The 13,736-nt window shown below is 32.2% G+C and overlaps 3 protein-coding genes across 3 annotated transcripts; 1 reads left to right on the top strand and 2 right to left on the bottom strand.

Annotated features, from left to right (window-relative positions):
• Positions 1-5,974: 5,974 nt before the first annotated feature.
• On the bottom strand, positions 5,975-7,682 carry LOC107363194 (vascular endothelial growth factor A). Its single transcript, XM_015930379.3, has 4 exons — positions 7,456-7,682; positions 6,510-6,906; positions 6,235-6,439; positions 5,975-6,167 (listed from the first exon to the last, which is right to left on the bottom strand). The coding sequence occupies exons 1-4, from the start codon at positions 7,582-7,584 to the stop codon at positions 6,152-6,154; spliced, it is 747 nt and encodes a 248-aa protein (XP_015785865.1). The 5' UTR covers positions 7,585-7,682; the 3' UTR covers positions 5,975-6,151.
• A 983-nt stretch (positions 7,683-8,665) lies between these two features.
• PIG-M (Phosphatidylinositol glycan anchor biosynthesis class M) lies at positions 8,666-10,033 on the bottom strand. The gene has a single exon (XM_015930375.2). The coding sequence runs from the start codon at positions 9,971-9,973 to the stop codon at positions 8,708-8,710; it is 1,266 nt and encodes a 421-aa protein (XP_015785861.1). The 5' UTR covers positions 9,974-10,033; the 3' UTR covers positions 8,666-8,707.
• Positions 10,034-10,169: 136 nt separating this feature from the next.
• Positions 10,170-13,695, top strand: LOC107363192 (WD repeat-containing protein 36). The gene is made up of 9 exons (XM_015930374.3): positions 10,170-10,460; positions 10,533-10,636; positions 10,761-10,878; positions 10,950-11,714; positions 11,783-11,931; positions 11,991-12,111; positions 12,183-12,348; positions 12,439-13,030; positions 13,091-13,695. Exons 1-9 carry the CDS (start codon positions 10,265-10,267, stop codon positions 13,652-13,654), a joined length of 2,775 nt encoding a protein of 924 aa, XP_015785860.1. The 5' UTR covers positions 10,170-10,264; the 3' UTR covers positions 13,655-13,695.
• The last annotated feature ends 41 nt before the right edge of the window (positions 13,696-13,736 follow it).

Below are 13,736 nucleotides of genomic sequence, written 5' to 3'. Positions count from 1 at the left end.
GTGCATAACGCCATAGTGAATATAATCATAGATTCTCGTAATTTTTCAAGTTTTAACATCAATGATTCACTCATAGGTATTCACTCACAAGCAAAAATTTTTTTGGCAATATTTCATTCTGAATTGCATATTCAATATCATAATCAAATAAAATAAAATTTCGCCTGTGTGCGAATACCTACGAGATTTATTCGAAAGAAGAAGAAACTGGAGAAGATGAAACTAATTTTCGTTTGTTACTGAAGAGACAAAATCAACATATTTTCATGCACTGTTGTATGCACTAATGGTCAAAAACGGATAAAAATTATTTCCTTTAATATTTTCACTCTTTTGGTTTGTAATAAAAACTACATTCATTTGTGTGATTTAAAAGTTTTTCTGATCGATAGATTTCGATACAATCGGTGTCAAAACTAAAAATTCATTGGCTTTTTATACAGGACATTTCAGCAAATTTTACCCATGTCGAAAACTTATTACTCGGCCTGTGACTGAGCTATAGACTTGAAAAAGTAGTATGCGAATTTCGCGAATACTTTTTTGTTTTATTTCAATGTCATTCAAGATCATTTACGGAAATCGCTCCTAACGATATTACAGGTCAAAATAATGGGTGCATCATAATTTTCAAGGTCAAAAAATCGTACTGGTCAAGTTTCGTCGTTGTTACATAAACACTTCGTCAGTTATTGGCATTTTAATGAACATTTCATCCTAAGCAGTTTCATACAAAATCATGTCATATCACACAAATTTAATAAATTACAAGAATCTATCTTTTAGATTTTATTTGTCTTCCAAAAAATCATGTGTTGAAGCATTGTGAGCAAAGCGGGCCTGGAATCAAAGATATTTGCGAATCTCACCTGGAACTTTCAGTCATATTTAAGTTTTTACTGTATCATTATCAATATTGTAACTTTCAAATTAAAGGTTGAATGGTGTAAGCAAATTGACTGGAAAAGATTTTCAGAGAAAAGTTGATGATAAAGTTGATTTTTCAATGAATTTAAATGTATAAACAAATGAAACAAGTATAAAGGAAACGTTTATGTTTTTGTCATTGAATTATATTAGTTACATTTTAATTCGACAACAATAAAAAAAGGAAATGTTGATTGTCAAAATTTAAAATTCTAATGAATGAGACAAAATCAAAAACAAATTGACGAAAAAGTGTCATTTCGACAACCATTCTTACACAGAGCAAACATAAGTTAAGTTTTAATTCACTTTTTATCCAATGACTTCAAGCCGTAATTAATGGTAAAAAAACACATAAGAAAAGTTTGCATTTTATGATTTTCGTTTCCTCTTGAGTCTAATTCATTTTTTCTCATCAGTCTCTATTAACAGCTTGATTAGAGTGGAAAAAATAACTGATTCTAACTTTACATTATGAATAGCCTTTCCCTAACAGTCTAATAACCTGTTGGTTGAAATAATAAAAAGCGAGCAACCTGTAAAAGAAGTTTAAAGGAAAAGTTTTTATAGTCTATAGTAAGTTTGTATATACATGTATTATATTATCTGTCTGAAGATTGCGACTAAGTGGGGTTCTCATGGTTAAGCTTGATGAGACCTCAAAATTTTATCTCAAGCCGTTATTTAATTTAAATGAACCAGACAAATTATTATTTGATTTAATTTAACATTATTTTATTTTTAGGATACACATTCTATTACATTGACCAAATACCATCGACAGAAATCAAAGCAAGGATACCAAAATTTCTTCCTTAGATGCTCAGTTGGCCCGATGGATTACCGAAAAAAGATCCAAGGAAATTTTTATACTTATCATTGCTTTGAGCACCAACCAGGCCGAAAAAAACAATGAAAGTAATAAAGAAGCAGAGCGATACAATTTTTGTTGATTCCATTCTAACTTTATCTATATAATTTCTCTTGAACTGAAATAAAATAAATTTATGTGCTTGAGAATCAAACTGATACCTTTTCTCCAATTTGAATGTCTTTTATAATGTGCTTTCATCTGTACAAATACTTAATTTTATTTACTTGCTATCATTTATTTATATCTGGAATAAAAATACTATTACATGCCAAATTTTCCATTCAAGGGGCTGAATCAATATTCACCTGTGTTAAAAGTTATTTTAGTTTAAAAAACAAACTAGGTTATATGAAAAGAGCAAAATAGATGCTGTATATATATTTGCTATGAAATGAGAATTGGAATTGTTTGCAAAGTGAATCAATCGGTTGATGATTCAATAGAGTGTTATTTTTTAGGTAGAGGAATTGAGAATTACCATGCATATCATGAAAATAGCAAAAGGTTTCGCATAAAATAAAAGCTGATATCCTGATCTTGGCTTCTACACAATAATAAAGACTGATTAGAAAAATAAAGACTCAAGATGAAACTGTATTTAACGCAAAACATAAAATGGAAACTTCCTTAAAGCATTTTAATTCATGGCTGGTAGCGACGAAGGAAAATTTTATCAAAACAGCAACCTATTCGACTTTTTGACAAAAAACGAAATTATTGGATTCAGTTGTTAAAATTCTACAATCAATCATCTTATCCTAATTTACATGACTTGAGAGATAAATGCCACATACATCATGTATGATAGGAGTCCGACTCCTGGAGTCGAAGAATTGACTGATCACGGATTGTTTTGTAGGCATAAAAATACGGAGAAAAGTTGTGAGCGTCATCTTTTCGGTTTATATGATAGAGCCAAGCCTCTTTCAAATAAAGATGACCATACCTTAGATAATAACCATATGTAATCAACGCAAGGGTTGTAAAAGATGAGAAGAAAAAGGTTAATTTGGCTCGGTTGAAAGGTGATAAAATTTGACTGGAAAAGAGTCTAGTTGTTGACCCAGACAAAAATAAGTAAATAGGAAGACTATATATTATGGGATAAATTTTACAATGGATGGCAAGTCCATAAAGTAGACCAGAGTATATATATTGACCAGAGAGAATGAAATAAATTGTTCCAAGAACCAGGAATGTGATCAAAGTATCAGCTGAACCACGAGTTGAGATGATCATAGGCAATGGATTATAAAGCCAGATAAGGGATGAGATCAAGGCTTTAGATTGTGACAATTTTACTCGAGGATGAACTAATATTTTGTAAATTAAATAACCGGTAACGATGTCCAAGGCAGTAAAATTTTCTGGTTAACTTTGTACACATTATGCATTGAATAATTTGTTGGATTCATCAACAGATCGCTTGTTTTTGCCCATTACCTGTGAATCTTTGATCCTCAATATTTCAAGAATGGCATCATCTACAATCATCATTCTCAGACCAAAGATTAGGTTATATTATGCGCTATGACATTACATGAATAAAATCTACTACATCTACATCAAGCTTCACGGTTTAACTGAAAATCGAACTGATCTGTTTTAAAAGAACCAGAAAATTTTATTTCACAAGATAAGTTCATTTAGTTGCTAACAATCAAAAGTTACATAAGTGAGATTAAGTTGCATGAAAAATCTGGTCACACAAATGTACAAAAGGCGATCGAAATTTCAACTGCGGACTCTATTTGCTCGAAAATTATCGATCAGAGAAACCTTTAAATCTCACAATTGAACGTAGTTTTTAATTCCCTACAAACTAAACCGAAGCTTAAATTTAAAAGGAACATATTTATCAAGGTTTTGCTTGCAAATACAAATTTATAGCTCAATCCGACACATAAAGTAGTAACTGGAATTGCTTTTCGAGCTATGAATTTTCGTGCAGTGGTGGTTGAAGATGCTTCTAATCAAACTAATTTTCTGATTTGAATTTTTATGACCCAACCAGAAAATTCACTTATTATAATAACTTTTTCTATTACTGTGACAGATTACTTGGATTTTTGCTGGTGATGATGATGACTTCAAGTGATGGTCACAGTTAGAGCTGAAATTATTTTTCATTGACATTGGTAAACATGGGTTCGTTTAAATTGAGCAAACCTCTTTACAGCTAATACCTAAACAGGCAAATTAAGTTCAAGCTAATTTTAGGTTTAAGTTTTAGCCAGTTCAAGTAAATTCTGAAGATTTCTCTGATCGATAGTTTACAATAAAACAGAGTTCAATGTTCGCATTTCGTTTTCTATTCAATTATGGAAAAGATTTTTTCTAAAGAAGAAGAAACTGGAGAAGATGAAACTAATTTTCGTTTGTTACTGAAAAGACCCAATCAACACATTTTCATGCACTAATGTATGCACTAATCGACAAATGGTCAAAAACGGATAAAAATTATTTCCTTTAAGATTTAAACCCTGTTGGATTGTAGTGACATAAAAACTGAGTCAATTAGTACGATTTAAACGTACGATTCTCTGATCCACAGTTTTCGAGAAAATCGGCATCAAATCTGAAACTTCAATCGCTTTTTGTGCATTTGTGTGACCAGATTTTTTCATGAAACTTAATCCAGCTGATGTAACTTTTGATGGTTAACCGTAGGGCATTGGATTACTCCTATTGTCAGATCTAATACATTTATTTGATTAATTTACTCTAATAAAAGTAAATAGTTGAGAAAACACAAATCTCATAATTTTTTAGAAAGATATTCCTTGCTAAATGAATTAATTTGAACTTCATTCGGTATGCATATTATTATCCATATTATGTTATAGTGCATAATGAAATCTAATGTTTGGTACAAGAATATACATGATGACGATGTAGATGATGACATTCTCGAAATATCGAGGTTAAAACTTTTAAGACTAATGGCCGTAATGATGAGAACAATTGATGAAAGAAGAAAAATATTCGACCCAATGATGTGAACAAACAACTTTGGTGAGCCAATAATAAGTTTCAGGGCTGAAAAGTTTATGGTCACAGAATAAGTTCCATTCAACTAAAAATCGAACTGATCTGTTGTGAAGGAAACAGAAAATTTTATTTCACGAAATAAGCCGATTTTTCGGTTAACCAGCAAAAGATACATCATTGAAATGAAGTTACGTTAAAAAATCCAACCACACAACTGTACAAATAGTGCTCGAAGTTTCAACTTTAACCGCGATTATCTTGAAAACTGTCGGTCAGAGAAGTCTTTAAATCGTACTAATAAATGCAGTTTTTATGTCCCTACAACCCCCACTAAGTCTCAACTCTTAGTTTAAATGTTCGAGCCCTTAGCAGTAGTCTTTGCATTTCAATTGAAAGTTTAACCAGGTTTATTTAGTAAGAAATAGGTTCAGATGAGTTTGGTTTGTTGCATAAGTTTTGTTTTGTTGTTACTCATACATTTAAAACCCAAATATCAGGGCCAAAATGAGTAAGAGAGTAAAAGTTATTTAATTTAATTGTGTTATTGATTAGTAAAGGATTAAATTGGTAAAGGAATGACAATTGTAGGTGCTACCATTATCGAAGTATCGAGGTGCAAATTTTTAGGGTCAATTGCTAATATCAAGAGAACGCTTGAAAGGGAAAAAAATTATTAGATCCATGATTTGTACGCCCAATTTTTACCAATAATAAGTTTCAGTGCTCTAAATCTTATGGTCTAAGAATAAGCTAGAAAAATGAATTTCATGCAAGAATCTGGTTACACAACTGTGCAAAAGGCAATCGAAGTTTTAAATTTGATCTCGATTTCCTCAAAAACTGTGGATCAGAGAAACTTTTTAATTGCACAAATGGATCCAGTTTTCATGTCCCTACATACTATAAAAGGTCTAAATCTTAACGTAATTAATTGCTACTCGTTTTTGCCCATTTGTACATAAATGTAATTGTGTCTTTTCATTTCAAAATCAATTTATGATTGATCCATTTTTTGATATAAAACCAGATAATGTTTACAGCCCAGTAGTATTGACACTAATCCAGTCGCATCCAATCGATTATTCCTCGGATTTTGTACATTTTACGTTCAAATATAATATAATTTCCTCAATAAAATAAATCAATCTCTGAGAGTTAAATAATTGATTTCTTCGGTTTATGTTTACATATTTAATACACTTTAATCATAGAAATTAACATGTAAATGAATGTCAAGATCATCAAGATGCAATTAATATAATATTATTGTAGTAATGGTTATTTATGACATAAATAAATTGAATTTTTCAATGACCATTGGATAATCCATTCTTGATTGCTCCAGCTAAATAACCCGTTTTATGAAGCCTCACAGCTGAAAATAAATTGAAAGATAAATGATTTAGAAATGTGTTCAGACTGTACATTACATTTAAACTTACTTGCAAGTATCGTGGCTAAATTCAGTTCCAGACGGACAATGTTTAACGTCTCTACATTTACATTTGCATTCGTTATTATCCCATGATTTGGCCGGAGCCATATTACGACACGCAACTGCATCTTGTTCATTATTACAAACACATTTACAAAGATCGGCTTGGTAAACATGTAAATTGGGATTACAATGTTCCTCTTTTACTTTACCTAAAGCAACAAAAACAAAGGTTAAAGTGGATGTGATATTGAATGTGAAAATTGGTCAAAGTCGACTTACACATGCAACGACATTCCTCATGTACTTCAACTTGAACGGTCTGTGAGGAAGCTGCTGGTGTTGTTGATCGTCGAATCCGTATTTTTGCCCGTTTCACATCTCGGTGGGATATTTTGGTTGGTGTACAAGCCATTCGATCACTGATATCACAGCAACCGCCACACCTCAAGACTCGAACACATTTGGGGAAAAATATTTCACCCGATTCAATTCCTTGGTCGCCAACTTCAACTGTACGTAATTCAGGTTCACAAACGGCTTGTTCAGCATAATTTGTCTTCTTTCGTCCTGCGAGAGGATCATCATTTACTTCTTGAATACCGAGGGCAGCAAAGATTTCACTTGCATTCCTCAATCCAGCAGTCCTTAAGAGTGCAGTGTCAAATGAATTTGGTGCCTATTAGCATGAATAAAATGTACAAGTTATTTACTAACAATTACCTTGAAATGAATAACTATGAAACCTTGAACGATTGAAAATGATGATTTTATAAAGTTATTGGATTAATCTTTTATCTGATTATTAGCTTTGCTTTATTGGAATGACATAATTTTATCATTGATAATTCACACCCGCAGGCCTTTCTGGTTTTCTGAGCAAGCTATTTGTTCATCTACGATTATTGGGTAAATTTCATAAACGATGTCAATTGAAACAACAAGTTACTCAAGTACGATTTCAATATAACCAAGAAATTGAAATTATGAGAAATCATTGATTCTTGTTCAGAAAATATACAAAATTTCTGTTTGTTTAATTTTCAATAAAATCTATCAGTGATATAAATACATGTAAGGCAACTGCTAATTGTGAGAAAGACTTTAAAAGGTTTGAATGAATACAGCTCTTGAGTTTTTAATTTTTTACATCGAATACAGTAGACTCGAATATTGGAAACTAAATTGATTTGTGGAATTGATTTTGATTGAAATGTGGTCAACTTACACTTGGAGGCCTCTGAGCATTTGGGAAAATAATTGCACCTGATGAGCCGGTGGATCTAGGTGTTAGTCCATTGTGTCGAGCACTAAATATACAAGGAATAGTTAGGAACAGGAAAATTAGATTAAACATAATTATTGATGAATGATTCCAATGATTACGATGAAATGGAGAGACAAGACGATGATGAAAATGGCGATTGAATGGAAAGGTAAACAATCAATGATCTTTATTAAAATAACTGATTTTCAATAATTTTGTTGCATTTTTCGTTGTTGCATTAAAAATAACTGAAAACATGGGAAACCAGTTTGACTAAACACCAGGACTGATATAAGCTGAGAAGATTGACGGAAGACTGATGATGACAATGAACGAAATCAAGGAAAAGGAGGAGAATAGGAGGGTTTAATTAATTAATATTAATAAATTTAACGAATTGCGTAAACAAAAGCCAATTTCTGGCATTTTAGTGAATTTTGAAATCAAATGACGTTGATTCTGGTTGCTTGTTTTTAAAGTCAGTGAAGGAATATTTTGAAATAAAATTCTGAATAAGCTAAAATTTAAATATACACTTGTTCATGTAAATGTTGAATCACAGCATTGTGAAGATTCAATTGAAAAGGCTTCGCCTGGAGTAGAGTTGTTTGAGAAATGAAAAAATTATCAATCGAGAAATTGAGAATTATCAAAAGATTTATCGAGAAAATATATTCAAATTATGATGCATATTAATACAGTATTTTCACGTATAAGTTGCAATAAAAATAGGCGCCTTCTCTTTAAATATTATTTAATGCCATTTTTTTCTAGCAAAACATAGTACAGAAACTTATACATGAAAATACTGTAATACATTGATCGAAAACAGTTGGCAATGACTAGAAAACATAATTCATCAACATTTTTTGGTTTGATTGGACCTTTTTGAGCAATAATTTGACCAGTTTTAAAAAATAAGCGTCCAAGAGAAACACTTGTATAATACACAATAGTGAATCGATAAATCAAAGCTTTCATCGATAATTTCTCGTTGGCAATATATCGAGAAATATCGAGAAATTGATATTCTCGCAACAACTCTAGCCTGGAGTCTTAACCATGAAAATCTTCAATGCAGTGACCTAATACCAATTTTAGATAAGTTGATTTGGTTATTAACAGTACTCATATGTTGCACTGTTATCATAATTAATTTTTGAAACAAGGATTTTTTTGGTAAAAAGTGATATAATTTGGTTTAATAGATTCATTAATCAGATTTTTGGTCAACAGTGGGTTTAGGCACAAAATTTTTCTCAATTATAAATTGAATGACAAGATTGATAATCATGAATATCATTGAACAACAGGCAAGAAGTCCAAGAACATTCCATCGAAGATATTGGTACAGATAAGCAATCAATAACCATTGGCCTTGTCCAAAGAACCAAAGAGCACACAATGACAAGGTTTGCCAACCGGTTAATTTGAGGAATGGATAGAGAATCGGTACGAAACATAAGTACCAGATGAAGTATTGCGATGTAACAACTTTGTTGAGGGTAACGAACAGATAAGTGGACGAGAAGAGGGCAAACATCAAATTGATTGAATGGTTGGTCGATTTTTGCTTCTTGTACTGGATACAGTATCTTATGGAATAATAAAGAATCGCCATGACTTGAGGAATAAATGCCACATATGATAGGAGTCGAAGAATTGACTGATCACGGATTGTTTTGTAGGCATAAAAATACGGAGAAAAGTTGTGAGCGTCGTCTTTTCGGTTTATGTGATAGAGCCAAGCCTCTTTTAAATAAAGATGACCATACCTTAGATAATAACCATATGTAATTAACGCAAGGGTTGTAAAAGATGAGAAGAAAAAGGTTAATTTGGCTCGGTTGAACGGTGATAAAATTTGACTGGAAAAGAGTCTAGTTGTTGACCCAGACAAAAATAAGTAAATAGGAAGACTATATATTATGGGATAAATTTTACAATGGATGGCAAGTCCATAAAGTAGACCAGAGTATAAATATTGACCAGAGAGAATGAAATAAATTGTTCCAAGAACCAGGAATGTGATCAAAGTATCAGCTGAACCACGAGTTGAGATGATCATAGGCAATGGATTATAAAGCCAGATAAGGGATGAGATCAAGGCTTTAGATTGTGATAATTTTACTCGAGGATGGACTAATATTTTGTAAATTAAATAACCGGTAACGATGTCCAAGGCAGCGAATAAAAATTTACCGAAAAGAGGCATTAAATAAACATTGGGAAGCATAAGGAAAGCAATTAACGGTGAATATCGATAACCATGACGTAGAAATGGGGACCGTCCATCTTTCATGTAACGAGAACCATCGGTAAACACAATATAATCGATATCAGTATATTGTAAGCGAAAAATTTGATCATGAACCCATCCATAAAAAATTAAAAATATCCGAATCACTGATGAAATAACCAAATGAGTTTCAATAGACGCAAGCAGAGAATCATTCTCCTCGATGTCATCACTGGTCATTTTTTCGCAATCAAGGTATAAACAGCTTCAGTATTGATTCACTAGATTAAAATTAACTTTCAAATAAATAAATGAACAAACTGAATGCAATTAATGACGATAATTTTCGTATTATGATTGCCTGAAAATCCTTACAATCAGCTGGTTGGTTGGTCACATGACACACAAATAAAAACACGTTTTTTTCAAACCTCTTTAAAGATTGGTTGTGAGCGCTTAAAGTATCGCATGTGTTTGTTTCTTCTTATTTAATTTAAATTAGTTTAATTATAGAAGTTGATAATTTCAATCATGGAAGTAGATTCAGAACCTTCTACTCAATGTAATGCAAGCAGGATCTTCGAAGGTTACAAAGCTCTTGGTCTAATTGCTGGAGACAAACCTTTCATCGTACGTTACATTGATAAATTTGAAGATGTAAGGATTGTTATTATTGTCGGAAATTATTTTCATACCTACAACTCTAAGTTACAATTAATCGAAACAAGTAAGTACCAAATTTAATCTCGTATTGGGTTCCCTATTTTCTCACATTAATATTATTTCACGTGGTTCTTAGGCCATCCTCATCCTGGTCCAGTGAATGCCTTAGCGTCCGATTCAAAAAGTGTTTTCTCGTGTTCTGAAAACAAAATATATGCATGGAGCGGTGGTCGTAGAAATGTAAGTCTTTTTTGATTGTGATGATCTACCATTGATTTTGTCATGTTTGCATAGTTCTATCTGTCTTTAATTTGAATTGAATAAATTTTGTTCTAATCTTGTTTTATTTTTCGTTTTTCTTTAGTTATATCAAGTTTTCGAAGGCCATGAATCTCGCATACATTCACTTCTAGCTTTTGGACCTCATTTAATATCTGTTGATGACTCGAATGTTTTCAGAGTTTGGGAAATTTCCACAGCTGGTGTGTAAATTTTTATCTTTATTTTGATTTGGATTCTTACCTAAAATATTCTACTTTCTTATTTTACCTAGAAACTGTTCTTGAGGTACCTTTTGGTGAAGGGTTCACTATTACATGTTTACTTCACCCAAGTACTTATATCAACAAAATTCTTCTTGGATCAAAGCAAGGTTCATTGCAACTTCGAAACATTAGAACTCAAAAATTAATTCATACGTTCAAAGGATGGAATAGTAAAGTTACAGCTATTGAACAAGCTCCTGCAGTTGATGTTGTTGGAATAGGGTTGGAAGATGGTGTTATTGTTGTTCATAATTTGAAATATGATGAAACTTTAATGACTTTTATTCAAGACTGGGGGCCAGTTCTCAATATCTCATTCAGAACTGATGGTCCTCCTCACATGGTTACCTCAAGTGACAAAGGACATGTAGCAATCTGGGATCTAGAAAAGCGTAAACTTTTTGTTCAGAAGCGAGATATTCATCAAGCTAAAGTAACAGGATGCCAATATATCTTTGGAGAAGCTTTATTATTGACTAGTTCACCTGACAATTCACTCAAAATGTGGTGCTTTGACGATCCAGAAGAAATAGGAAGAACTCTTCATTGTCGAGAGGGCCACACACATCCGTCAACTTTTATTCGATTTTATGGATCGGAGGGACAAAATATTCTAAGTGTTTCATCTGATTCAACTTTCAGAATGTTTTCAGTTTATAGTGAAAGGCTTCATCGGAGTCTCGGCAAAGCTTCATTCAATCGAAAGTATGCTAAAAAAGTTGGTGTTGCAAATGATCCTAACGTTATGCCACCAATTGTTGATTTTGCTGCGGGTAAATTTCTACATTGAATATTACACCTTTTCAACTTGAGCTAAATTCAAATTTTCACTTTTTTCTAGAAAGTATCCGAGAAGATGATTGGGATAATGTAATTGCCAGACATGCAGGTCTTGCAAGAGTAACAACATGGACAACGAAAAAGATGCGTATGGGATCTCATAAATTGCTGCATGAACGTTTTAAAAACACTAAAGATATCGTGTGTACGGTAAGTGTGTGGTTTTTTACCTCAATTCAGGTTCTAATGTAAAGATTTCAATGTTCTAGGCTCTTGCTATCAGCAGCTGTGGTAACTTCGTCATTCTTGGTTACAATACTGGTCATATCGACAGGTTTAATATTCAATCTGGAATTTTTAGAGCATCTTATGCTAAAATTAATGAAAAAGGTAAGTAAATGAGCCTTTTTATTGAAAAATGGTTTGATTTTCTTTATTTTTTATCTTATTCAATTTATCAGCACATGAAGGATCGGTTTCTGGAATAGTTTGTGATGAAACGTGTCGATTGCTCGTTAGTGGGGGTAAAGACGGAATTATCAATTTTTGGGTATTCAAAACTTGTGAATTATTAACTGAATTAAAGGTAGACATTCCAATCAACAGGTTTATGCTTCATAAAGAAAGGTAAAATTAATGAATACTTTTTTTTCGAATCACTCGATTCCATCAATTCTTTTCCTATCATTTTAATTATTCTTCTTTTCAAAATTCTAGTTCAATTTTAGCTGTTGCATTTGACGACCATACAATTCAAGTGATTGATCTCGACACAAGAAAATGCATTCGTAAATTGCCTGACCATAAAACTCCTATAACAGACATGACAATTAGTTATGATGCTCGTTGGTTAATTGTTTCAACTGAAGATTGCTCTATTCGTGTTTGGGATATTTCATTGATTAAGTTAATTGATTGGTTTCTTATGCCTTCTCCTTGTAAAAGTTTAACAATGTCGCCAACTGGTGATTATCTAGCGATTGCGCTGGAAAATGATTTAGGAATATTTTTGTACTTTAATTTATCGTTGTATCTTCCGGTCTCTCTCAAACCAATCTCGGACTCTCATATACCTCGTTTGAACAAATTGCCGAGTGTCCGTAAAGAGGAACCAGAAGGAAAAGAAGATGATGATAAAGATCAAGATGAAGCTGATGAAGTCGTCAATGTTGAAGAGAACGAAACTGTCGATATTGATATGTTAGATTTGGACTATAAATCTCCAGAGCAAATATCTAGTAATTTAATAACATTGTCATCATTGCCAACTTCAAGATGGAAAAATCTTCTTAATTTAGATTTAATCAAGGTTTGTTTTTAAAATTTTTTATATGATGACAGAATTTTAATCTTTACTTACTTTTTTCAGCAACGAAACAAACCAGTCGAGCCAGTAGAGAAGCCAAAATCAGCGCCATTCTTCCTTCCAACAATTGATGGTCTTGAACCTGATTTTGATTTAACCCAAACTGAAACCGACGATCAAGATAAGAAAGAAAAATCTAAGGTTCTTAATAATCTTCTAGGAGTATCACCTTTTGGGAAACTGCTGTTAAATTGCGCTCAAAGAAATAATTTCTCGCCTGTTATCAAACAGCTTAAAGAAATGAGTCCAAATACAATTGATTCAGAGATTCGAGCTCTTGATGCCATGACCCTCAAAGATGAGGATATCGAGTCTGATGATCACACTTTACTTGCTTCCTTTTTAATGGCAATGGAAAGTGCTTTAGAGACTCGAAAAGATTATGAATTAATTCAATCACTTTTAGGGCTATTTCTTAAAATATACTCTCCAATTATTCTCAAAGACCATAATCTTGTGAAACAATGCGAAAACCTTTGTGAGCTGGTGAAAAAATTACCAAATAGCTTACAAGATCAATTCAATGAATCGCTATTTATTATCAATTTCATTCGAGGAACTGTATAGGACTAATTAACTTTTCAATAAAGTATCAATTTACATCACAACTTCATTTCAATTCAAAATAATTTCATTGTTTTTAAGAGTG

This window comes from Tetranychus urticae, chromosome 3, assembly GCF_039701765.1.
Source record: "Tetranychus urticae isolate SD_2017Ah chromosome 3, NJAU_TeUrti_SD_1.0, whole genome shotgun sequence".
Lineage (NCBI taxonomy): Eukaryota > Metazoa > Arthropoda > Arachnida > Trombidiformes > Tetranychidae > Tetranychus > Tetranychus urticae.
The sequence above is the reverse complement of the archived record's forward strand: the minus strand, read 5'-3'. Positions and strand labels throughout refer to the sequence as shown.